Source organism: Centruroides vittatus, unplaced genomic scaffold, assembly GCF_030686945.1.
Source record: "Centruroides vittatus isolate TY-2023 unplaced genomic scaffold, ASM3068694v2 contig_694, whole genome shotgun sequence".
Classification (NCBI taxonomy): Eukaryota; Metazoa; Arthropoda; class Arachnida; order Scorpiones; family Buthidae; genus Centruroides; species Centruroides vittatus.
Genome location: NW_027122438.1, coordinates 724010 through 751795, shown reverse-complemented (window position 1 = coordinate 751795; position 27786 = coordinate 724010). Strand labels below are relative to the sequence as shown.

The following is a 27786-nucleotide window of genomic DNA, read 5'->3' as shown; positions in this document are numbered from 1 at the left end:
AAATATAATGCACAAATACTTGAATTTTGGAATTTCTAACATTATCTCTAACAATCAAAATGCTTATTGCTAGCATTGATAAAAGTCTAATTTAAGCAGTTTCGCTGCACTGGAACCACGTCCGAAAATTTTGCATTCCCTGTAGTGATGATCATACCGCAGGCCGACTGTACTCATTAACATACTAGATATCTGGTTTCAGCTGGTACTATGTCATTCTGTAGACAGCTGAACTAAATTATCACTGCTCAGCATGTATGATTGCAGAATTAGAATTAGATTTCTGTGGTGTTGTCTGATTGTATAACGATTATCTCCCAGCTCGATCTTTCAACCACAGACAAACCAACCACTTCGTCTTCGTCAGACTATCTTTTAACTTTTCTTCGATTCGATTGTCATTGTGCAACTTCACGCCAAACTATTTTGGTAATTTAGAGCTTAAGAAAGGTCAGCTGTCTTATTCTCTTGGGATTGTTAGACATAAATTAAGCTAATGTGCAAAAGTTGATACTCTTCATAAATATTATTACACTTAAACCATCATTGGCGATTATTTATGTGACTAAAGTGTAACATCTGAACTTTAAATTTAACACATATCAGCGGCTTGAACTTGTTTATTTATTTAATAATTCTCATGTGACGTTTCTCATTTAAATCATTAATATTTCTTATTATCCCTGTCTGAATGGAGCACAATTCATTAACCACGTTTAAGATAAAGCTGTAGATGTGCAGATATCACTTTCAATTTTGAAATTTAATTTTATTTGTTTTTGCTTGGTCAAATGATAAAAAGATAAATAAAAGTTGCTTGTTTATCTGTTTATCAGATGATTATTATTGGAATAAATAGACAAATCCTCTTCTTTTTTCAAATATAAAAAATGATGGATACAGGATAACTCTAAGCCTAACTCTTGGAGGTAAATTAGTGTATTACCATTTCAAAGATGAACCGGTCTGTGGTACCACGACTGCTTCTGCCATCCATCGATCATAGACTGCTCCTTCGGCCTCAAGAGGGACAACAGAGAAGGTAGTTGAACCCCAACCGCTGTCTAACTGTGGGAGGGGTGAGCCATTTTGTTAACCCCCACTCAATTTGTTTTCTCTTCATTTAGAAATATAATATTGTTTCCATATCTCTAAAATCACCAACAAGTCAAATCTATATTTTCTTAAAATCTGAAACTAACTAATCGACGACAGCAGCACGACACACACAATTGATTTATTGTTCTGATAACAGTTAATTGTCTAACTGTGTGACAAGTATGCTGACTAATTGTTCGGATGATTGACAAATCTTATTGCAAATCAGATAGAATATTGGTAATTATTTTAATTTATTTTAATAATTAATTTGTGAATTCTATTAGTTATTCACAATGTAATATAAACTGCCTATTAATAAATATATAGAGAACTCATAAGATAAAAAGAGACTTAGACTATTGTTGAGACTGAATAACATTAATTTCCATTAGAAAAAGTTTTTTATATTTTATTTTCTCTTTAAAAACGAATAAAAACATTTTATATGCTGTAAATATGTTATAAAAATTAATTCGAATTTTAAAAATATACGTGAAAATGATATGTTTTTAGAAGAAACTCGTCTAGAATTTAAATGCTAGATTTAATCTGTAATTATAAACAGACAGATATTTTATTTTTATAATTTTGTAACGGATCTAAACTCGATCCAGTCGAATGTAAAAACTTTTCTATTGAAAAACTATCAATGTATTTATATAAATTACGAGAGAAGAAAAAAGTCTGATACTTTTTATAATTTTAGAAATGAATTTACAAAATAAAATTAATGAATTTTTAATGCGGCATTAATTTATATTTTAGAAGAGTTAAAAAATCATAAAAAATAAAACCTTTTTTACAGATCTAATCTTAAAATTTTAATGAATAATTTTAGATCTTGGAGATTTTTTGCACTTTATCTTACAGCATGAAAAAATAAAATCGTATTATCAAATGTAATTTATTTACAAAACTTTAAATCTACATGTAATGTTATAAATAAATTAATGATATTTTTAAAGATTATTATTAAATATATTCTAAATCTGTTAAATTCTGTATATACATCTATACAGAAATTGGTTTTGTCCAAATTTCATTAATTGTAAAAAAATGTATTCATGATATGATTTGAAAGTAATTAAAATAGCCTTTAAAGTGAACTTACCTTAGTTTTAGAAGTTTTTGAACGAGAACCAATGATTTCGACTGCATAAATTTCTAGTTCAAATACGTCAAATTGTCCTTCACTTTCCAATACTTGAGTGGTAGAGACGATCCCTGTTCGGCGATCAACATCAAAGATTTTTCTATAACTTAACCCTTTGGCATTTATTGAAGTCAAATAATAATTAACAGAAATATGATTGCCTTGAGCCTTTACCGCTAAAACGCTAGTACCAATTGGTTGGTTTTCGTATACAGAACCTGAAAATTCAGATGCACTAAATACGGGTCCACTTTGTCTTTTAAGAACTCCCAAAATCGTAACTTTTAATCTAGAGGATTTCATAAACGGTCTTGGCCCATTATCGGTCGCTCTAACTGTTAAATTGTAGATCGGAAGTGGCTTGGAAACCCTACGAGAGAGAGTTAATATTCCAGTAGATGGCTCTAAAGAAAAAAGGTCCGATTGTGATTCTTCCAAATGATAAGTTACCGTTCCGTTCATTTCGTTGTCTGGATCTTGTGCAGATAAAGTCATAATAACATCTCCCTGACTGGACCCTTCCAATAAGATGCCCGTGTCGATTGACACAAAAGTGGGTGCGTTGTCATTTATGTCATCAACAATTATGGTAATTGTTTTTTCAGTTGTTAATCTACTGATAGCTGGTTCAGCCAAATCAGTACATACCACGGTTAAAGTGTACGAATCGGTCTCTTCTCTGTCTAGCGATCGAGTAGTATAGATCATACCCGTTTCTGGATTAATCCCGAAATGATTTTTGTAAGGCCAACATTTACTTATGTTATACTTCACCTGTCCATTGATATCAGCATCCGCATCCTCCGCGCTTATTAAAGCAATCTTAGTGTTAGGTTCCGTATTTTCTGTAACTCTATATATTACATCCGTATTTGAAAATACGGGAGGATTATCATTCACATCAGTCACAATTACAAAAATTGTTATACTTGTACTTAAGGTAGGAATTCCGTTATCACTAGCAGTTATAGATAGATGATATTTTTCGTTTTCTTCTCGATCTAAATTATGAGATAAATACAGAGTTCCTGTCATTGGATTGAGTTTAAAGACATCTCTATAATTAAACGAAGATAAAGAATAAGTAATATCATGATTTAAATCCTTATCTACTGCTAGAAAGGTGGCAATAATGCTACCGACGGACATGTCTTCACGAACGGTTACTTCCTTTGTGTTATTTATAAATTCTGGATAATTATCATTTTCGTCTAATACCGAGATGCTAACAGTCCCAGTTGAAGTGTACCTGTGATCAGTTCCATTATCAATGGCTAAAATTGTTAGCGAATAAAAGTTTTCCATTTCTCTGTCCAATTCTTCATTAAGAATAATCTGTCCACTGTGCTGATCAATACTGAATTTAGTCTGTGGAATAGTGTTTAAAATTGAATAGGTTACTTCCCCATTATTGTATTCGTCAGCATCTAAAGCATTTATTTTGATTATTTGTGTACCCTGTGGCGTAGTTTCTGACAGTTGAATTCTGTAGGGATTTCTTGCAAATATTGGAGCGTTATCGTTTACGTCAGTGATATAAACACAGACTTTAGCTACATCTTTCAAATTTCCTTTATCTTGAACTACTACTTCCATTAAAATAAAATCGTGACCGGTCGATTCTATCATTTCTTCCCTGTCAAACGATTTTGATGTCCTTAAGAGTCCCGTTTTGGGATCTATAACAAAATCATTTTGATTTGTAGAAATTGAGTAAATTAAATCGCCATGTTCTTCAATATCCAAATCATAAGCAATTAATCTTCCTATTACAGTATCGGGAGGTAAATTTTCTTTTACGTAATATATTAAACTACTGTTTTTAAATTTAGGAGGATTATCATTATCATCTTCGATACTCAAAACGACAGAAACTTGAGAGCTCCTGGGTGGTATCCCATGATCTTTGACTATTACTACAAATTCATAATAGTCTCTCATCTCCCGGTCCAAATTTTCTTTCAGATATATATTTCCATCGGGAAAGACGCCAAATTTTTCTTGTTCAGTCGTAAAATAAGTGATACGTCCGTTGTCGTACAGATCGTCATCGATAGCAGACAAACGAAAAATTTTTGTATTAACTTTTGTCGTTTCAGATAAGCTTAATTCGTAAGATCTTTGAGCGAAATGAGGTACGTGATTGTTAACGTCTTTTATCTTAACAGTTAAATGATGGCTTGCACCCAAAGATAACGTTCCCGAATCTCTAGCAATAATTGCTACATCGTAAACAGTATCAACTTCATTCATTAAAGTTATGTTTACCACAACAACTCCGGTAACATTATTAATAGCAAAAACATTTCGAGGATTCGAAGTTAAAGAATAAGTGATCGTCCCGTTTTCTCCATTGTCTGGATCTTTGGCTTCGGCGATATACACAATGTGACCAATCGGAGAATCTTCTCCAATCTGTATGTTTCTCACTAACGACACAAAAGTAGGATGATTATCATTTATATCAGTAATTGTTATATTGACATTAGTTGTGACGTATTCATCTCCAACACAAGCAATAATAATTAAAGTAAAGAAAGAAAAAATTTCTCGATCAATTGATTTCGCCGTTTCTAAAATTCCGGTTTCTTTATCCAGTTGAAACCAATTTTCTTTATTGCCAGATGTAATATAATATGAAACTGATGAATGACTTCCAACTAAACTAACTTTTCCTACTTCTCTCTTGACTAGAAAATTTTCTTGTTTCTGATCTTCTTCTAATTGAAAATGATATCCTAACTTTTGAGTAAATTCCAAACTTGTGTTTTGTTTTTCAGTTTTAATATATAATAACAATGTTGCAATGTCTGGTTTTTCTGGATTCTGCACATCTTTGGCTAAAATTTTAAATATCTGACTTTTACGCTTAAAGTTAGCTAAATTTTTGGTGGTTCTGATTATTCCTGTCGTTTTTTCAACTTTGATGATACTATCATTTTCATCGTCGTTAAGCGAATATATTATAGTCGATTCCAAATCTCTGTCTATTGCGGATACTTTGCCTATTTCCGTACCAACAGGAACGTTAGAATTTGCAGAAAAAACATAAAATCGCTGAAGAAAATAAGGATAATTGTCATTTACATCTAAAATTTGAAGGTGAATAGTTACTGTAGATGATAAAGAAGGTTTTCCTCCATCTTTTGCAACAATTCTGATATCGTAATTAGATAAATGTTCTCTATCGAAACTTATAATAGTGGATAAATTGCCTCTTTTACGATCTAAAGAAAATGTTTGCGGATACATTAGATCTACTGTAAGATCCAAATGATATGACACCGTTCCATTTGCTCCTAGGTCATTATCACTTGCACTAACAACCATTATCTGATCAGGAGGAGTGTTTTCTCTCAGAGATATTTCTATATTTTCACGAGCAAACGTTGGAACATTATCATTCTCATCCAATAAATAAACACGCAGATAACTGTACGTCCATCGTGGATTTGATCCACTGTCTCTTGCAGCAATTTTTAATTGAACCATATCGGTTATTTCCCTGTCTAATTGTTTCCTTGTTGTGATTAATCCTGTATTACTATTAATGACAAACCATTTTTGGTCATCGCCAGAAATAATAGAATAATGCAATCTGGAATTTATTCCGGTATCCATATCTGTAGCTCGAACACTTGATACGTAAGATCCAATGGGTGCAGTCTCATCCATTTCAGCTATATAAATATCGGTTTCAAAAACTGGCTCATGATCGTTGACATCGTTTATCTGTATCACTAAGTAAGCAGTTGATGTCCGAGAAGGAACACCTTTATCACTGGCTGTAATAGTAAGGTTATAATAACTAAATTTTTCTCTATCTAAAACATCATTTACACGAACAATTACAAAATTAGAAGTTGTTTCCAATCGATAGTGTCCTAGACTGTTTCCATCACTGATATTAACCGTTGTCTCTCCATTTTTTCCTTCGTCTAAGTCAATAACACTGATTGCTGCTACTAAAGAACCATTTTGGGCATTTTCGTCCACTGAAGCATAACTAGCCGAAGAAGGGAAGTAACGAAGAGTAATAATTGGATCGTGATCGTTGGCATCGACAAGATTCACTGAAACATACGCTCTTCCATCTTGACTGGGTGTTCCGTGATCTCTGGCAATAACGGCAAATACACAACTCCTAGAGCATCTCTCATTTTCCGGACAATTCTGCTTACAATGAAGATAATCATTAGTGGTAATAACGCCTGTTTGTTCATCGATGGCAAATTCAGTTTCGTCATTAGCGAGAAAATACGATATTTTAGAGTTATCTAATATGTCGATATCCGTTGCCCTGACCTGAAGGATACTCGTTCCAGGAGGAGTACTTTCATTAACATTAACCGAATAATCACTATGATCAAATATCGGAGGATTATCATTCACATCCAATATATTTATATTTACTTGAAGATATCCATACCTGGCTGGAACACCTCCATCTTTGGCAGAAACATTTAAAACATAAAAAGATTTAACTTCCCTATCGAGTCTTCCCGTCGTTTCCAAATGAAGATAAGGAGTTTCTCCACTAGGATTGGTTGTCACCAAGAGACGAAACATTTCTTCTTCATTGCCGGACACTATTCTGTAGTCGGTAGTAACATCGTTGACACCAATGTCCTTATCGGTGGCAGTGTCTAGAATTAATCTAGTGCCGATATTAGAATTTTCAGCAAATGCAATATCGATACTGAGTTCTGGAAAAACCGGCGAGTTATCGTTTATATCCAAAACGATAATTCTTACTTCGATCGGATAAGTTGGCTGACTGCTTAAAACTACCAAGTCGAACCTGTCGCTGGATAGACCCTCCCTGTCTAGAACGACGGCCGTTGTCACTTGGCCGGTGCTACCATTCAGCTTGAATTCTGCAGGATTCTCGTTGAAGCGATAAGTGAAATTGCGCTTGACTGGAATTGTTCCAATTAATATTCCCGCTTTCTCTTCTTCTCGTACTTCGAACTGGACTCTCATTTCTGCGTCGTACGCTATACCATTGGCCATACTCCAAATTACAATCGAAATAAGTAAAATAGTCGGTTGCCATCTTTTCTGACGTTTCTTCCAAGCCACGAAACGCGTCATGATGACCTCTGACCTGTTCGACACAGCATGACACCAAAAACGTCTATCTCTAGTCTGTCCGACTGGGCCATTTAGAGCGTTTGAAGTGACGACAGAAAAAGGGTTGGATAGACAGTCGCTTAAGACAACGTGTAGCCCTGCCCAGTCGTCTCTTCCCCTTTGCTTCACTCCATCCTCTCTCTTCATCCAACCAATTAGAAGCAACCTGGCTAGCGTTCCTGTCATATCGCGCCTCTTTCTCGTGAAACAGGTGTTCCTAGTTCTAAATGCCGATGCATAAACTCCGATTTTTTTGCCACATGCGAATTTTGCCGTTTGTATCCATCATTCGAAATGACACCGCCATACTTTAGGACAGAATAATAATCGTAAACATTCTATCAAACAAGATTAATGGCAAATTATTGCCTTTAACACTCTTAATATATCTTTGCTCTCACTGCTATAATTACACCACTAACCTTATATAATTTATGTTACTTTTACAGTGTATAATATACTATACAATATATAATGCCCTCTTTTTTAATACACCCCCAATTCTTTTTCAATATAGATAATTTGTCTACATTCTCTATGCGAAATAAAGTGGACATTCGTGAAACAATCACAAAATCCCGTTATCGTCAGCAGTCACGTGATTTGTCATATATTAACTAAATATTTATATCTGTAAATGCTTACTTTTTTAAACGATTCCTATTACACTTCAAATTTTATGAATTAAAATAATATTTTAAAATATTAATATCGATGTAAAGAATAATTTTGTATTTATAGACTGCCATCTGTCGACAAATAAAAATATTTTTGTAAAATTTAATTTATTATAAATTTAACTAATACAAAGTAGTTTAAAATTAGTTTAAAATTTTTAAAAATTCAACTATTTAAATATTATAATAAATCATAAAGTTGAATTAAATGCTGTATATGTATATACAGGATTTTTCATTTTTACCTCTATTTAGTTTAGTTAATAATAATGATTGCTATGTTTAGTAAGTAAAATAAATAAAAGTCAATCTTTTAATTATTTAGCCATATTTTTCCTTAAAATAACTAATTGATTATGCTCTTAAATTGTTTTCCCTACTTATTAAATTAGTTTACTTTAAAAAATCTGATTAAAATTTTAAAGTTAAAATAATTATTTTAAAAATATATATTTTTAAAAATATTTACAGTAATTCATATCAAAATTTTAATAATAAATTAAAATGTCATTAATAAATAGTGTATTATAATTCATTAAATATAAAAACGTTGTTATTGCCATCTGGTGACCAAAATTTTAAACATTTTAATATTTAATTTCTGCAGCCAGTATACTATTAGTTTTCAGAAATAAATTATTTAAAAATTAGCTAAAATTGTTTTCAATATATTTTTTGTGAAATTAAATTATAGAATGCATTAAAAACTTTAAAAATCAAAAATTAACAGCGACTAAGAATTCATTTGAAAGCCATCTACGAGGGAAACTTCGAATATATTTACTTATTGTTACGGTTTGTATTTTCTGGAAAATGAATGCGATCGCTTATTTACGTGTGAAACGGGCCCACCAGTAGCCAAGCGGTCTTCGTACCCTGAACACTGGGAGTTCGGTCGTGGGTTCGCGCCTCGCTCGGACCGGCTGGCCACGAGGAGTTTTCTGGGTTTTCTCCACGTCTGTAACGCCTAAATAGGGGCCAGTTTTCCTTAAAAGACCTTCCGGAAGGCATCCCCCAGGCAGATCGCCCAAGTGTTGCGTTGCCATAACTTAACAAACAAACGTGTCGAGCATGGGCACAGAATATGTTCTATCGTACAAAGAGGTTCAGGGGAAATTTGCGATTAAAAAAAAAAATATATGATAATAGCCGATAAATGTTTTTCATTTCATAAACGGTATTTTCCATAATAAGTAAATAAAATGCCAGGACCATAATGAAATATATATTCACTAAATTAGAAGGAACAACAAGCAGTCAGCTGGAATTCGCCAGAGTTTAACAGGTTGCATCAACATCACTGTGTGTATCTGGTGGGAAGTTCAATAAATCAATAAAAAATTTATTAAAAAAATAAATAAATTTCAATAATTTAAATATGCAGATTAACCCAATTTATTGTGATGTGAATGAATGTCTCTTTAATCCGAATAAACAAATCCGGTAGACTTCCTCACAGCTATCAGGTTAGGTACTCCTTTATTGGAAATAACAATTGCGTTTCGGGCCTATTTAGCGTTTAAGCCCCTCTTCAGTGTAATGCTACAGAAGTATTAAAAATAACAAAAAATTTAGTTAATTTACAAAAAACGCGCGTGTAGATGATCTTTACAGACACACAAAAAACTTCTTTACATATCTTTGAAGGCTGAGGAGCGCCTTTCAGACTTTTAAGATACAAACATGGGTGTGTGTCGGGTGACAATAGTGCAAAGTGAAATTGCCACGTAATTGACGAAAGTACAGCTTCTAGTAAAAATCTGGCAAACACATGGGTAATTGTCGGGTGACAACAGTTTAAAGTTTACAGATCAAATTGACGTTACAACCCGTAGGGATACATTTATTATTATTATTCACAATAACAGTGTTATATCAACAGTAATATTGTTGTAGATTATTAGATAACAATATGCATAATTAATCATTTTGTACAACGTATGGGATACATACCAATATGATATTTACCGATATATAATTATACAATAAAAGGTCTTTTTTATTTAAACATGGTGTATTCTTTTAAACCAAAAATATTCGGAATAACATTTATTAAAGCAACAGTTTTTACATGATATAAGTAATTTATTTGACAATTATAAAAAGCAATACATACATAAAGTTTTATTTTTATTATCCCCAGTATTACATTTGTAAGCTGCATACGACACTACCTTGTTATGAAATATTACAAAATACTTGTTATAAAATGCTTCGTCTCCTTAGGACAGTTTTAATCTGGTCACATGTTGACTGTGGTATTATAAGTTCTCATTAAGGGTTAAGCCAAATTGGTATCTACAGTACATTGATAGAAAAGAAAATATTATTGTTTTTATAGTAGTTGAGTTTTCAAAAATATGAAGTGTTTCATAGCGTAGATTCCCCAACAGAAAAACTAATAAATCTAAAATAGTATTATTGCATTAAAGTTCTCTGTTACTTAAAAAGTTTCATATTACAGAGTTATATACTGTCTCATATATAGTCTCATATTATAGAGCTGTAAACTCTATAATATCAGACTAGTCTATAACTCCTAAATATTTTCCGGCGATCCTTCCTTTTAAACAAATAATATTTCTATTTTAATATTTTGTAATTCTAATTTCTCTGTCTTTTACCTTTCTTGCTCCTCATCATTCCTTTCAACAATGTTTTAGAATATGACGTAAATAATTAATCTTTCAGTTGCTTTTTATCAGCATTGATTTTTTTTAGTATTTCCTCTTTAGTTATTATATATTAAACTAACGAGCAATTATTTCATCAATTTTTAATTTTTTTAACTTAAAATATATGCTCTCCACCTCAAATTAGTAGTAGCTTGCCCCTGTACATCATACTTTTTCTTTAACATAGAGTCGTGCTGGTCATCTAACACAATAGTCTTTACGGCGGAGTCGACCTTTTATTTCAGGATACTCATCCGCCTCGATATGTGGTAAAATATGTTTAAAAATTCCAGTGGGATTGCACAACCATAAACTATATTAATAAATAAATAAATAAAATGGGCAATTTGTGAATATATTTTATATTTCATTATGATACTGGCCATTATTTATTTATTTATTAATATATTTTTTAATTAATTAATGGTCGTCCTTCGCATGGAATTTTTAAACGTATTTTGCATACCCAGGCGGATGAGTAGCCTGAAATCTGGCGTAAAGACTGTTGAGTTCCCAAGGTGTTAAAGAGAACAAAATGTGAAGACATTAATTGTTTCTTCCAATCCTGTCAATATATTTTATATTATTTTCATAGTTTTTTTCGTATATTTATTATAAAGTAAAAATTATTAACGTCGAAATATATTTTAAAACACCGTAAAAATATGATTGCGTTTCAATAAATAAATAAATACTCGTAGTAATAGTAGTAGTGATGATAATGATGACGATGATGAAAAACTGGCGCATTTTTTAATTAGTTTTTTTTTTTGCAGAAAAAAATGCAAACCCGTATTTTGAACATTAAAAAGTCCGTGCTGAAATAGGTCATTCGTGGTGTCAGCGATGACTCTCAATTTTATTTCTATTAATAATCAACGTATTATAATTGTATGTACTATCCTATGATGATTATACGTGCTTAAAATTAAAGCGTTCTTTTAATTTAAATAGTTTGTTAATTTATCGGTTAAGTAATTTAGTGTTGCGTAGTCCTATTTAATTATTTGTATGATTTTTTTTATATGAATTTTCCAAATAACTCCAAATAATAATTATTAAATTGTTCGTAAATTGTTTTATTTTGTGTGTTAGTGTGCAATAATTTCCAGGAAAAATTTTTGGTCCCAAAAATATTCTGCATTTTTGGATAATAGAATGTCTTCAATTGTGTCAAATATTGTTTGTGATTTTTAAATGCCAGATTTGAATTCAAGTTAATTTATTTGAAAAAAAGCTCTATATGCTCCAAAATTTATAGGTTCTTTCTATTAAGAGAAAATCAAAAGATCTGCAAAAACTAATTAGAAATATATTAAATTTACGTTCGGTTTTCCACATATATTTAATGAAACTACGTTGATTTTATTTATTCACTGACTGATTATGAAATGTTTGAATAAAAGCAGGCTTTATAGAGAAAAACAGTGGGACGTTGCCAGAAATATATAGTCTCAAAAAAGTAAAATATTTATGTGCTATGAGAATCAAAATTCCATTCTGAATGCCTCATAGAAAACAACCGAGTTTTTGTTATGTCCTTTGAGGAGTGCTATTCGCTTTTACTCCGAAGAGAAGAGAGACATCGCTAGGCGATGGAAGAGCTGGCCTTATAGAAGACGGAAAAGACACAGAATGTTTTCCGGAAGGACTTTTATGGGGTGTTGGTCCCTATTTAAGTGTCGTCTGTAAGGAGAAAACCCGGAAAATTCCAAGCTACCAGCCTGTCCAATCGAGACGCAAACCCACAACAGAACTTCCCAATATTTAAGGTAAGAGCTGAGACGGAGTCCACTCGGCCAGTTCTTGTTATATAGTATTTAAATTAATTTATATCTATTTATACGCTTTTTATTAACTTTGTCTGCCCTTCCAGATAAAGTGACTCAATTTTCACCCACTTCCGAATTTCCGATCTAGTTGAAATTTTGCATGCATATCTATTCCCTATAACAATACATTTTTAAAGAGTTTACAAACAATTTTAGCAATTAGCAAAAATAGGCCTATTCATCAACGAGTTACTTAGCTTTCCCGGCAACATTTAGTGGCGCTATCTCTTACGATATTTTATTTTAAAAAACTTTTTATATCATACATTTAGAAAATTTTTTTTTCGGTTTTCGATGTTCGTCACGAGACCAAATCCGAACGAGCAACTCAATTTTTTTATGGGCGGTCTATCACGGATATGTCGGGCCCCATCCCTCACCACCCATTGTGGGCCTAGCCGAACCCATAATGGGCTTGCTATAAGAGGCCCTCTTAGTGCCCACAGGGCGGAAAGAGTTAATTAAAAAAAACCTCTAAGAGATCAAGATGATTACTATAATAAGATATCAATCTATCAACGTAATAGACTTTTTTGACAGCTAGATGTAGACCGTTTTAACCTTAAGCATACTCATACTAGGAATGTGTCTATGGCCCGGAAAATGGGGTCCGCGGTCGGGAAGATGTAAAAATTATATATTTTAATGTTACTAATACTGTTTTTACAGAAATATATAATATACTGCAAGCTTCAGTCTAGTATCTACCATACCAGGGTTAGGCTGTCAGCTGTAGTGGGATAGAAGAAGTGCCGGAGGGTGTCCGAAAGCCTGATCATGGGTTAATACAGTCCTGGGCTGGATGGCCGAAAATTATAATTCTGTTTTTATGAGGATCTCTAATCTGGATTTGAGTATGGGACGGACACAGAAATTTTAATGAGTGGTTTAATCCGGGTATGTCGTATCCCGTTTGTCAATATCCGGCTATTCCGTTGTAAGGTTTGCTGAACTTGCAATGAAAAGAACAAAGAACTTCTTAGGGCCAGCAGGGCGGAAAGAGTTTTAAAAAACCTCTTCTTATCTGTTGGGAATTGGAATTACCATTTCACTCTTGTCCATATCGTCTGCATTACTTTTATTATTCTGTATTGATGTATTTTTTTCGAAATAACTTTATAACATTCTTAAATTATTTTATTTCTTAAACATAATCATAAATTTTAACCTTATGCTTAATGCTACAAACTCGCAAGAATTTTCTCTCGTCTTCCCGAATAAACATTTTATTTTATGAAAACGTTAGATGGCGCTTTTAGTATCGAAATTAATCAAAAGGCAGACGACAGTAGTGATGGAGTACAGTTGATAACTGTATATTATATAAATGCTGTGTATTCGATCATTCCATACATTTTTACTATAAAACTTATTAAATGTAGAATATCAGATTTATATCAGAATATCAAATGTAGAATATCAGATTTTAATGCGATGATTATTATTTAAACAGCAACTGTTAAAAATGTTGAAGTTAGCAAATATGTTAGGAAGGAACTGGTTCATTTTTTGTATTTGCCTTGCCATTACTTTTGCTTGGATCAATCCTAAAATTGGATCCAAAGGAGGTGAGTAGCGAATCAAATAATTCTGATTTAATTTTCTATTAAATTGTGATGATGCATTCAATATTGAGTATAAACTATTGATAAATTATAATCAATACATCGATTATGCCTAGATTTCCCACACAGTTACGTAAAGCAAAATACACTCGGGTGTTGTCATCTTAAGAACATGTCGAGAATACACATATGTTATCGAGGATGTTAATTCAAAGTGGACATCTGAAATAAAAATAAAACTTTTACAAATTAAATTACAAAAGCAAAATAATGTTGCCATTATTCGTATAAAGTGTAAAATTCAATAAAATTCACTTGTGGCGTATAGAGTATTGTTACGGAAATCCTGTCTCGCATAACTTAAAGATGTAATGACATTTCCGAAAACAATCCTTGTTAGTCTTTATTGCAATTTTGTTATTTTGTTAGCCTGGTGATACCTCGGTTTTCGTTGATAATCTGTCTGAAAACCATCGGTGAAATCCGAAACCAATGAAAACGAGACAAATTTTTCCTGAAAAAAAATCAATGAAAACCAAGGTATTACTGTATTATTAAATTTGTCTCATTTTTAATTAACAGAAATCTGAATTCAGTAAGTTGTTTGAATGCAGATTTAATACAGTACATATTCATGTTAGAATTTTCTCTTGTTAGTGATTTAGATTATAAAGCAAATGATTTATTTAGAGATGATAACTCATAATAAAAAGTTTGACTAATTTGTGAAGTAGTGAAGAATTTCATAATTGAACTAATGCTACTTTTACATTGTGATTATTATTATATAACTATTATTGATTATTGATATGGAAAAATTATGCAATATCACTGAATAAATTCTGACAACTCACTTTATTATATCAAGTAAATAATTTCAGTCAAGTAAATAATTTTTTCCAACAAAATCTTCAACACAAATTTTAATTAACATATACTTTTAATAAAAACAACATCTTACTTAGAGAAACTTAACTGAGAAAAGTCAAAAGCAGTATGCAAAAAGCTGGTAAATTGCACTGCAAAAGAACTCTCAAAATTCTTCCAGCATGGAGTCTTATGACAGATACAGGTACTGTCAAACTAGGATTCATTGAGAGATGAAAGTTAGGAATTTTTCCCAAGCTCAGAGAAAAATCAGAGGTCTTTAATGCTTCCTACCCCTATAAATTTTATTTTTACTAACAAAAAATAAATTGTTCAGACTACTTTTTATTAATAAAGAAGCATTCTACATATTTCATTTCTTTAATGAAATTGCAAAAGAGGCCTGCTCCTACCCATGGCCTACATCAAGCTCTCAACACCCTTGGTCACATCAGTGTTGTGAATAGTGTAGCTGGATTGTTGGTTGTAAATATCTCTCTTATTTTAAGAATGCCACAATGACAAAGGACTCCACACCTTTCTTATGATAAACTGGGTTTAGATGAAATTGGCCAAAAATGAAATATATTATAGTTCAGAGGTGGGCAAGCAAGAGTTCAGTGGGAGCCGAAATGTAGGTTTTGCAAAATGCATGGGAGTCATAGTTCTGTACTGTCATGGTATATAGTAAAGTAAGGCAGGGAAGGATAGGGTGTCCCCCATCCAGGTTGAGAACTTTTCAAAGAATAGATTTGAAATGTCAATTTAATTTATTGGACCAACTTGGAAATAAATTACTAAATATTACATATATATATATATATATATAATTACATATTTTCACAAAATTGGGGAAATAAAATTGTGAAAAATAATAATAAAAAGCAGAAATTAACACTTTCAGCAAGAGCCGCATGTAACTCAAAAAGAGCTGCATTTGCCCATATCTGTTATAGTTTGAGATTTGATCAAAAATCCCAATGGGCAGACAGCTCATAAATGCACATCTAGGCTCTCAAAGTGTGTTATGCAGAAGATTCACCACTTGGGGAAAGCTGATAAAATGAGAAGATAATGAACCATAGAATATGTACTATTATATTTACTTTAATACATACACAAAAATATAAACACACTTAAAGATGAGAGGCAAGATGATGTGTCATGTTAAGCATTCTCTCCAAAGGGGTACTTGCTTAACATGACTAAACCTCCATCATGTCTACATCATTAATCCTGCTGAGAACAAATTCTAAATACAAATAATTCATGACACATTCTGATAATTTATGAAAACAGTTAGTTGTCAATTTTGGTTTAAAGTAATTACTTTAATCTGTTGTTTTCATGGTAACAGTCAAAAGCATGTACATTTTGAGTTTATAGCAGAAAAAGAATCATAAATTTTATTTAATTAAGGTTTTTAAGTTAGTTTTAAGGGAATACATTTATTTTAAAAACAAGGAGTTATTACATAATAGAAAAAAATACAGGTCTATTCATTAACTAATAAACAAATGATATGGTAAAGCTTTATTTAGTTTTAATTTCACTTGATATTCTTGGTAAAAATATAGGCTAATTAAGTATTTGTTAATCACTAAAACTTAAATTTACTAAGATTAAAAATTTTTTATTATTGCTCATATAATATATTATATTATTTTAGGATATTTAAAGCCAGAAATCACAGTGAAATATGTTTTAGTTGTGACAATATTTTTAATCAGTGGCCTTTCATTAAAGACTGAGGTAATATATTTTTAATAAACAGAACTTTAAAAGTTTTATTATATTTTTTTTACATTGGTATTTCTATTATCTGTATAGAACATTAATTTTTAAAATAGTTATGTTTTTTTTTCTAAATAATAATTAATACATAAGTATTGTTTGCAGTTTTATATGTAGAAGCCATAATTGCATCATGTATACAAAACAAAATATAATTTTTAAATCAAAATCTAAAAATGTAAATAGAATGATTAAATAAAAACTCATTCAATTTTACTTTTTGGGGGTGAGACTGGTGAAGGAAAGTGAAGTGGTAGCATTAATCATTTTTAAATGTTCATTAATCCAATTGTAGAAAGTCATATGTATAGCAAGAGGAGTGTTGCCAGGTAAAGCAACTGTCACACAGTTGGATAAGCAAACCAATCCATTGTCACTCTACAGCAGCGTTTCTCAACCTGGAGGTCGCGATCCCCAAGGGGGTTGTGGTGATATTAAAGGGAGGTCGCGAAACAATAATGAAATCATTTTATGAGAAAAAATCATTTATTATAAACTTATAAACATTTTACTTACAATAAGTACACATGTAAAGAAAAGAAATTAATGTGATGGTTGCATTTGTTTTTCATTAAAAATTTTCTCCATGCGTGGATCTATGGTTAGAAAGCGGACCACATAAAGCAAATTGTTTCGAGTGATAAAAGACTATTCCTGTATTTAATTTTTAGTGCTGTATTTAAAAAAATTTACATTTATAATTACAGTCAAAATTCAATTAGTAATAGTAAGGCTTACTGTTGTTATTCCTTTGGATGGGGGGTCGCAGAGCTAAGAAGGTTGAGAATTGCTGCTATATGCTATAGCATATAGCATATTTGGATATTTTGTACAATATTCTGTATTCTGATGTAAAATTTATAACATATCATGTTAAAAAAAGCAAACTGTCTTCATGCATTACAACAAAATCAAATTTGATTATTCAATCAAGCTCTCAAAAAACAAAAAATCCAGCAATGAAATTTACCTTTAAAAAATCCAGCAATGAAATTTACTAAATAATACTGTTTTCAACCAGTTTATACTGATCTTCTTCAGTCATGATAAAATAGAATGCGAATACAAAAATTGAAAAATAAATGATAATAAGAATTCTAAAACAAATAAATAAATAAATAAATAACCAAAATTGTAGTTGAGATTAATAAATAAATAAATATAGAAATAAAATAAACATTATTATTTAGTAAATTTCATTGCTGGATTTTTTAAAGATGTGTTTTTTTATTGTAATCTATTCAATCAAGCTCTTTTGTTAATGATGTTAAATTATAAACATCATTAAGTAATGAAGCTAAAAAAAGAGCTTGGTTGAATAATCAATTTTATTTTATTTCAGTATGAAATGACTTGCATATTAAAACAAAGCATACATTTTTTCAGGTATGTTTTCAAGCATAATAGCTACATAAAATATAGACAAAAACAATTAAAGGAAAAATATTAAATTAAAATATTTATTTAATAATAATGTATAACTATTGGGTTTGGATAAAATATTTATTCATTGAAGTACATTGCAATCCATTCTAACAATATTGAAAATGTTTAACAACTTACTAAACTTACTGAACAGTTTGCCTCAGTGTTTCTTGTTAGTAAGCAAATTTTTTAATTTACAGAGATACTATTTCTGTTACAAATAAAAGGAAAATAGAGATGCAAAATAATTAAAATAATTTTCAAAGTATTTTGGTACATTAAATTGAATGAATTTGTTAATTATGGAAGTGTTTGACAGAATTGAACAAACTAATAATTTTGATACTTTCCTTTTGCAACAAGTTCTGAAACTTTTCTGTCCTTTTTTACAGACAGAATTGATCACATTCTTTACACTTTAGCTTGTTTACAATGGAGTATTTGTGCAAAAATGAGCTTTAACCAATAAATTTGGCTTTAGTAATTACTATTATTATTAGTAATTATTGAAATGGCTTGTTGAAATGAGTAATGACTAGTGAATACAACAAATAAAAAATCCTGAACATAGCCAAAAATCCTTCTACACAATCCCCAACAATGTAAAAAAAAAGGATATATCCAGGAAATTTCAGAAATATATTTTATAATATATTAGAATTGCTATTTTAGTACACAAAAAATACAGGGTGTCAGGCTTACAGATTTATTAAAAGAAAAATTTATAACTTGCATTGTATTTAATAAAACAACTTTTGAATACAGCAGTAAGAACCAAACTACCATCTGGGAACTATATTCAGAAATTGTTTTATGTAAATTGCAAAGTGGGGAGGAGTCACATCTTATTGAGAAATGGTGCCAGGCGGAAGTTGAGGAGTAGCATTAATTGCAAAATAAGTTGTTCAAATAACTTGATCCTGTCATTGTGGCCTATCACCTGGTCCTATATTGCTATTCTGCACATGTGCTACTATCCACAAAGCTGAGGTATGGTATTTCTAAGAAATGGCCACAAGTGACAACATAGAATACACACTGACTTCAAGTCTTATACAATGCAAGTTATAAATTTTTCTTTTATTAAACCTATGAATCAGACACCCTGTATAAAACACATGAAAAACACTATTGAAATTATATAAGATCAAATAATAATATGTTACTTAGTTGCTTAGTTATAATAAATTACATTAATTAATTAATTACTTAAATTATAATTACATTGTAAATATAAATATTTAAATCATTTTATGTTAAGATAATATTTCAGAGATTGATTATTCAATAATTACAACAATGTTATTTTATTTTTTTAGGATTGGAAAAGAACAATTATGCAATATAACATTCATATATTTATTCAAAGTTTCACTCTGGTTTTGGTACCACTTCTTATTCAAATTCTTGTTATAATTTTAAAAGAAGTTGGGCTTAATAAAGGAATTGCTAGTGGGTTTTCAGTTGTTGGTTGTATGCCACCTCCGGTATCATCAGCAGTTATTCTCACAAAAGCTGCAGGAGGAAATGAGGTTATTATTTTGTTTAACAGTGAATAAGAAATATATATATTTTTAAATATTTACTATTTCTTTAAAATCATTCTCAAGGTATCATTCTTAAGTTGTACATACAAATTTAAAAATATAATAAACATATTTTTTCCAGGCTGTAGCAGTTTTCAACTCTGTTCTTGGTAGCTTCTTGGTAAGCAATAATTAATTAATTTGTATTTTATTTAAGTTAATATGTTTACTAATATAATAATATTTCTACATTTTATAGGGTATAATAGTAACCCCACTTTTGATATTGATAACAGTAAGTTTATTTGATTTCATAATTTTATATCTGTTATCTTTGCATTAAACTTAAGCCAACATAATCATCTATAACATCCCATAAAAATTATATCTGTTTCATAACTATTATAGAAAAAATTACTATATCATTTATGAGATATTTTCAATTAATTTTTCTACACTCAAACCTGTCTATAATGGAACCTGTATATAGTGAAAACCTGTCATTAACAGAAAATTTTTTCAGTCCCTTGAATTTTTTGCAAATATTAATATAAATTAACCTGTATATAGTGGAACATGTCTAATGCAAAAATGGAAAGGAAAATTGGACTGTATATAAAAATAAGATAACTTTTAGATATTATTAAATTAATGAATGAAAATTTAGCTATGAAGTCTATAATTTTCTTTGTTTTTCAATGAAATTTTGATAGTTTTCTAGTGATTCTTCTTGAAAATTTTGAGATTTTTATTGGCATTTTTGCTGCAAAGATTACTAAATAATAATTTCTTTTGATAGATTCTACAAAATATTAATTTTCATTTAGTGTATCAGAAAAGCCACTTTATAAACTTCATTTCCCTTCAGTTTCCAAGTTAGAAATTGTTTGATTTATTTTCTTATCTTAAACTAATTATTAATTTATTATTAATAATAATACAGTAGCGAGTCGTTAATCCGAATCGCCGGTTATCTGAACGATTTTCAGTCGGACTGTGTCGTACTGAATCGAACATTTTCGATACTAGATTTACTTCTAAAGTATAATTTTCATGTTTTTATATTCTTCAATATATTTATTTTGTTTGTACAAAATAAAGAAATAATTTTTAACGATACAATAGCCTCGATTATTATTATAAAAATTTTCGTTAGGTTTAAAATCGACGAAAATTCAACACGAAGCGACATGCAACGGAGAAAAATTTGAACATCGGATAGGTTAACATATTTTTTTGTACATAATCGGTTATCCGAATAAATCACTAATCCGAACAACCCCAGTCCCCAATTGATTCGGATTAACGACTCTCTACTGTAATTAAAATTTTTATAGATTTAGCAATAATTATTAACATAGAGGTATAGATATTCAAGAAAAATTATGTAATAATCCATTTGATTTTTTCGTGTAATTGCATAAGACTTTTAAACACAACTTTTTCATCTGTTTTTGCTTTTAAGTTCTTCACTTTATTTTATGAAAATTTAGATCAAAACAATGAAAAAACTAATTGGTTAAAACTAAATTTAACCAATTAGTTTTGCATTGTTTTTGTTTTGTTTTTTTCTTAGTGATCTTAATAGTCATTGCATTTTTTGCAATAGTTCTTCACTAGTCTCTGATTGTGCCAATTTTAACCATAGTGTTGAAACTATTGAAGAATTTTTGTCCTATTCTCAAACACATGACACAATCAGCAATTGCCAATTGTTTAATTGTTGATTAGTAAGTGCCATGTGTTTGAGAAAACAGCAAGTAAAAACATTCTATGGGTACTAGGTTCTACAGATTTTTTTTCTTCTGTGCATGATAGACATATTTTGGTGTTTTCAACATGCCCTTGAAGTTTAAAACATTTGCATTGCAGGAAAAACAGTTCTAAGTATGAATTGTAATATTTTTTTCTTCAACTTTTCTCTGTTTTCTCCATTAATAAAAACATGATCTTCTATAAAACAGAATCTACCAAAATGGAAAATTGTAACCAATATTACCACATTTTATCTTAGTTTTACTATATTCTGTCTTGACTACATTTTTTCTAATTGGTATTTTGATTTTTTATTTTTTTCTATTGTGCAAAGTCTGTACTATTGGAAAATTTTATCAGGCTATCATTATGTTAAAGATTGTATTTTGAAATTTTAAGCCATATCTACAGGTCATATTTTGCTTAAATTATAATATTGGGTTGTTTGGAAAGTAATGTCATTTTTTTACCAGCAGAGGAATTAGTCGTATTTTTACCCACCAATTTCATTTTAAACCATATTGTCATTATATATTTTGACAGCTGATATTTCAAGGCTTACCTGTAAAAAATTTTGTTTGATTCTGTGCAATTGTTTTTTTTTATGTCCCATCAAATATGGAAAATCGAAAGCAGCATTTTTGGCATAGTTTGCTTTTTTATTACCAAAAAAATAAAAATGCTGTTCAAGTAAGAAAAAAATTGTGTGACATGTAAGGAGATGTGTTTATAGAATGATAGAGCCAAAACTGGTTCACAAAATTTTGTTCTGGCAATTTTGATATTGAAGATGCACCATTTTCTGGAAGGCAGTTGAAGCTGATGAAAACGAAATAAAGGTATTGATTAAAGCAAACCACCAACTAACAACACGAGAAATCACTGAGATTAAATTTGTCGAATTGAACTGTTTATGATCATTTGAAATGACTTGGTTTTATTCCAAAGCTCAATATATGGGTTCACATGTTCTTAAAGAAAGAGATGCTCTCTTTGGTAGGATTTTAAAGGAATTTTTTTTTTTTTTTTTGAGCTTTTACCAGACAATTGCACAATTGATTTGAAAGTGTATTGCCATCAAATGGACAAACTGAGTGATATTATCAAACAGAAAAGGCCAGAATTGATCAACAGAAAAGGTGTAGTGTATCCATGATAATGCCAGATCTCACAAGTTTGGTAACTTGTCAGAAACTGTTACAGCTAGGATAGGATGCGCTACCACACCCACCATATTTGCCAGATCTGGCATTCTCGGATTATTATTTGTTCTGGTCTTTACAAAATTTTTTAAACTCTAAACCATTTACTTCAAATGAGGATGTCAAAAATCACTTGGATCAGTTTTTTGTAAGCAAAGATCAAAACTTTTATGAATGTGGAATCATGCTAGTACCAGAAAGATGGCAACAGGTATTGGACCAAAATGGTCCAATACATAATTCAATAAAATATTTATATATTACAAGAAAATTGTTTTTTTCCATGAGAAAAAATGAAATTACTTTTTGAACAACCCAACAGTAAAAGAAGAAATGTTACTTATATTTTTGATTTTTTTTCTTCAGAATCATTTTTTATAAATTTTGATACAAAAAATTAAATAGTATTTTACAAAAATTGTATTATACAACAATATTATTTTTTACAAAGTAATGCTGAATTTTTAAACTGAAATTTTATTTATTTTGTAGAAAAATAATGTTATTAAAAATAGCAGTTGTGTTTATTATAAGTTAATATTACATTTTAAATTTTTAGGTTGGTTCCTCCGCTTTGATACCTGTGAGATCAACAATTTCACAATTATTTTGGACCATAATATTTCCTTTGATTATTGGGCAAAGTTTACGTTATTGTTTTGTTGCTTGGATCAATAGAAACCAAGTCAAATTGAATACAGTTGGAAGGTTTGCTTACTTATAATAAATTGTAGTATAAATAAATTAATTCTATAATAATAATTGAAAATTTTAACTTGTTGATTATGAATTTATAAAATATATATACTTAAAGTATATTTTATAAGTGCATATATTTTAGTTTTATGAATATATACCATAATTTTGTGTGGATAATCTGCAGTAGCATATCCATATGCCTCTGAGTAGCCATTGGAAATAAGACATCAGTGTGGAGTTTAGAAGATATTGTCTCAGATATTTACATTTTTCCACATTTTATCATTATCATCAGTTTACTCTAGATGTAATTATAAAATAAATAAAATGGAACAAACAGAAGTAAAGTATTTGAAATGGATCTCCTAAACTATATCTGTTGAAAATATAAAATGTTGTTAAACATCCAAAATTTTATCATTTTGCTTCATTTTTATTTTATTTATTAAATAATAATAAATGTAGGAAATTCTTAAACACAGCAGATACATATGTGAATAGCACACACATGAAACAATTTTTTCTGTAGCTATGCCTTAAGTTTTGTTCAGCATAACATTAGACATCAGTATTATAATCCAAGTAGGATACACTCCATGAACTCATAATTAAAATTGGCATGTAATCAATCAGTTTGCATCATTGTATAAACCTAATCTACTTTCAAATTGACTTTTAGCCACACATAATCCAAGGATTAATTACTAAAATCATCAACAAACATCTTTGGCTGTTGAGACACATCTTGATATACACTGTTTTCAGCTTAATGCATAGGCCATTTTTAGGTGCCATGTTTTTGAACATTAGTTATAAACTGTTCCAAAATACAGGGTCTTTATAATTAAAATTTCACTTTGAAATTGCTAAAAAAGGAAAACTACTGGACAAAATGTTATCAAACTTGATAATAGCTTACTGGAAGTTATGGGATTTTATTTCCCCCCAAAAATAGTTCAAAAACTCATAGATCTTGGTACATAACGATTTTATGTATGGATTAAATGTGATAAGGACCCATTCTTCATCAATCACATTTAATCCATACAATAAAATCGTTATGCATCGAGATCACCAAGAAACGCTGTGTTCAGATCAAGTTCAGGAGGTGTCTGACCATCTTTGACATCCTCTGCAATGGGAAGGACCCTCTAACCAAAACAGACTCCCCGGAGTATACAGTATTCCCTTTAGGGACAACAGATTTGATAGGGACCTCGTTTACATTGGCTTGACTAAACACTCCATGGGAGTCAGAGTACAGGAGCACCTCATGGACATACAACATGCAAGAAATACCACTGCCCTTGCCATATATGCCAGGGATCCAGACATTGTGGTGGCCTTTAACCAGGCAAAGCTCATCCTCACTTTGCTCTGCACAGAACACCCAAGATGGTTGGAGGCAGTTCACATATATAAATCTAGCCTTATTGCCACTTGCATCAATTATAAAGAGAGGAGGTGGTTTTGTCGGTAGCCTGGTAGGCCATGATTGACATCAATCTTTAAATGTCAAGATCTGCTAGCCATATGAATGCGCAACGTGACAAATATTTCTCAATTGTCGGATTTGAACAATTCTTCAAATTTTCGTAATCCAAAGGTTTTATGTTCCATCAGAAATTCCATTTAACACCTGAAGAAGAACTCGGGAGTTCAAAAAACGTTAATGGTGAACTTTCTCTTTTGTTTTTCATTGCACACTGGTCATTGGTTTATAGTGTTTTTTTTAATACCTTTTTAATACATAGATTTTATATTTTCATTTTAGGGTAATTTTTTTAGAACATATCATACATGTATGATATTATTCATTATTAACTAAGCATATTTTTGAATTTGTGTTGATAGTTTCCACTTTTTTTTAATTTTTTTAGGTTTAGATAGTGATTCAGCCTCATTTATAATTTGAGACTTGAATCATATTTTGAAATATCTAATGTTTTCTAACAATTTCCTTTAATTTACTGTTTTGCACCTTCAGAACATGGTGCAAAACCTAGCAAAGTAGGAAAATTGTTGGATGACATTAATCTTCATTCCTTTAATCATTCAGCCTTCATTTTAATTATCCATTTGTCCATTTTTAAAAATTTATTAAGAATCAATGCATTAATAAAAATCTAATACTTCTGAATTAATCTAACCTATTTCTTTGATATAAATATGTCATCATTTATAAAAAAAATAATTAGTACAACTTTTACAAAACTGTAGCATATTTTGCAAAACATCATTTCATTTGATTGAGTTTGCTTTATATACAACTTTTTCATTTTTGCATCTCAGTGCTACCATTTGTATCTGATGACATCTGATCTTTCAAAGTTTCATTAACTGATTCAAAGACTGATTAGAATAGTGGAGAATTCTGTAGATTGTCTGAGATACATTGGGTAGCAGATCAAATGAAATGACAATTCAGTAATGCAATTGAAAAGATAAAATAGAGAAATAATTATTTAACGGTGAGATAATTTTATCAAATGCTTGCCATGGAAAACAGTTTTCTATATTGTATTACTGAAACTTCTTACAGACAAAAGACATGATATTTATAAGAAATGTTGTGAGTTTGGTGAATTTTACCATTTGTATCATGAAATAAAAGATAATTCAACCTTTCTTCTTCTTTGGAAGCATGAGCAGTAGAAATGGCAATCAAACTTGTTTGGCAGCTGCTTCCTGCACACACGTGGAGAAGCGTCAACTGGTGGTTGCTACAAGCTAAATGTGGTTACTCCAGATATGCACATTCTCTTGTATCAATTTGTCTGCTTTATATTGCAGCACATTCATACCCACAGTTGCTGGATGCTGCCACATAGGAATATCCTAAGAGTGATAATGGTGAATAGACTACACACTTACTATTAGAGTGCATTGTCTATAGCTTTTTTCATCTTACAGCTGTGAGTTTATTAGAGGCTGCTTACTATTAGAATAAATATGGTATTATTGAATATCTAGTATAACATTTTCAACATATTTCTGTTATTAATTTATTATAAATTTATAACTTATTTATTAATTGTAAAGTTTACATCTATGACTAATTCATATATTTATAATATAAACCTTTGAAAACTTTGTATTTTAGTTGCATGCTCCTTTTGATAATTTATACCACATTTTGTGATATGTTTATTCAAGAAGAAACTGAAATAAAATTCTCTACATTTGTAATTACTGGTGTAATTGGTAAGTAGGAATTAAATATTTGAAATGTATCACTCATTTATTTAAAAAAGTTAAAATGAGAACTATATTTACTTTTATTTTAATATTTTCTTGAATTCAGTTATAATTTATTTAGTGCTTAATTTTTAATAGTTTTAATATAATTTTTTTTATTTATTAGATATGTTCATTTTTAGAACTGATAAAAAAAATTTAAATTATAAGAAATCACTATAAACTCTTAACAACATAAGATTTGAAATTACTATGAGATATCAAAATAATAATTAAAATTATAAATTACAATGTACACAAAATATTATCTAAAATTTACAGTAATTCTTCTTCAAGCAAGTCTCATGTATCTTGTATTAAACATATCTTCTATGGTGAATGACTGCAGTCCTTCAGAAACAATTGCTATTTTGTTTTGTGCAACTCATAAGTCTTTAACTTTAGGTATGAACTTTTAAATGTGTCTATATATAATATATATATATATATATATATATACACACTGCTATCCTATTTTGAGTTTAACATAAAGTAAGAATTAATTAGAATATAAAATCCAATAATGAATAATAAAATTATTGCAGGAATTCCTATATTAAAAGTTCTCTATAATGAAGATCCACAATTGGCAGAAATAAGTTTCCCTCTGCTGATATATCATCCTACACAGATACTTTTTGGAAGCTTGTTGATTCCAAGACTTAGAAAATGGATTAAACTTGAATGGTATTCCAAAAGACCTATTAAAGTTTAAAAATGATTGTTCTCAAAATATATTTTATATCATTTTTTTCTATAGGTATAAAATGCAAGATGTTTAAAAATTGAAAAAATTTACAGATATAATTGACATCTTCATCTCAAATAACATTCATCAGAAAAATTAATTGTGATAAAATACTTTAAAAAAATTTGTTTATATAAGAAGAGAAAAAAAATATTTTTAAAAATATATATAATATTTCAGAATTAATGACTTAAAAATAACACATATTTCATAAAATATAAGATATATTTGAAGGGAACATTTTTTGATAATCTTATCAAATTCCAAATGATTTTTATATGAAATTAGATGGAGAAAATGCAATTTTGGTATGTGCCAAAATGATAAAGATGTATCATTTTAACTTAAATTACTGTTGAAAAGCCAATTCAATCTAAAAATTTTTTGGATTCTGGTT

At 29.9% G+C, this 27786-nt stretch overlaps 2 protein-coding genes across 4 annotated transcripts in view; one reads left to right on the top strand and one right to left on the bottom strand.

Annotated features, from left to right (window-relative positions):
- The window catches only part of LOC136980358 (cadherin-related tumor suppressor-like), a 54296-nt gene extending 46759 nt beyond the window's left edge, over positions 1 to 7537 (bottom strand). For both annotated transcript variants that reach the window (XM_067276449.1, XM_067276450.1), the window contains exon 1: positions 2213 to 7537. In XM_067276449.1, coding sequence (XP_067132550.1) covers positions 2213 to 7534 — 5322 coding nt within the window. In that variant the 5' untranslated portion in view covers positions 7535 to 7537. The remainder of the gene's footprint in view (positions 1 to 2212) is intronic.
- LOC136980361 (sodium/bile acid cotransporter 7-B-like) lies at positions 1281 to 27471 on the top strand. Of its 2 annotated transcripts, none has more exons than XM_067276453.1 (11): positions 1281 to 1338; positions 14025 to 14139; positions 16673 to 16755; positions 19542 to 19754; positions 19891 to 19929; positions 20008 to 20043; positions 23265 to 23413; positions 26508 to 26608; positions 26924 to 27046; positions 27187 to 27328; positions 27402 to 27471. In XM_067276453.1, the coding sequence occupies exons 1-11, from the start codon at positions 1300 to 1302 to the stop codon at positions 27421 to 27423; spliced, it is 1062 nt and encodes a 353-aa protein (XP_067132554.1). In that variant the 5' UTR covers positions 1281 to 1299; the 3' UTR covers positions 27424 to 27471. The 2 variants fall into 2 exon arrangements, with proteins under 2 accessions (XP_067132554.1, XP_067132555.1); XM_067276454.1 differs by lacking the exon at positions 1281 to 1338 and adding an exon at positions 13844 to 13905.
- Positions 27472 to 27786: the final 315 nt, after the last annotated feature.

Excerpts from the sequence above, each read along its gene's own strand:
- LOC136980361 (XM_067276453.1), top strand. The coding sequence starts at position 1,300 with ATGATTGACAAATCTTATTGCAAATCAGATAGAATATTG. Across the intron at positions 16,756-19,541 it reads GCCTTTCATTAAAGACTGAG|GATTGGAAAAGAACAATTAT; the intron begins GTAATATATTTT and ends TTATTTTTTTAG. Across the intron at positions 20,044-23,264 it reads CACTTTTGATATTGATAACA|GTTGGTTCCTCCGCTTTGAT; the intron begins GTAAGTTTATTT and ends TTAAATTTTTAG.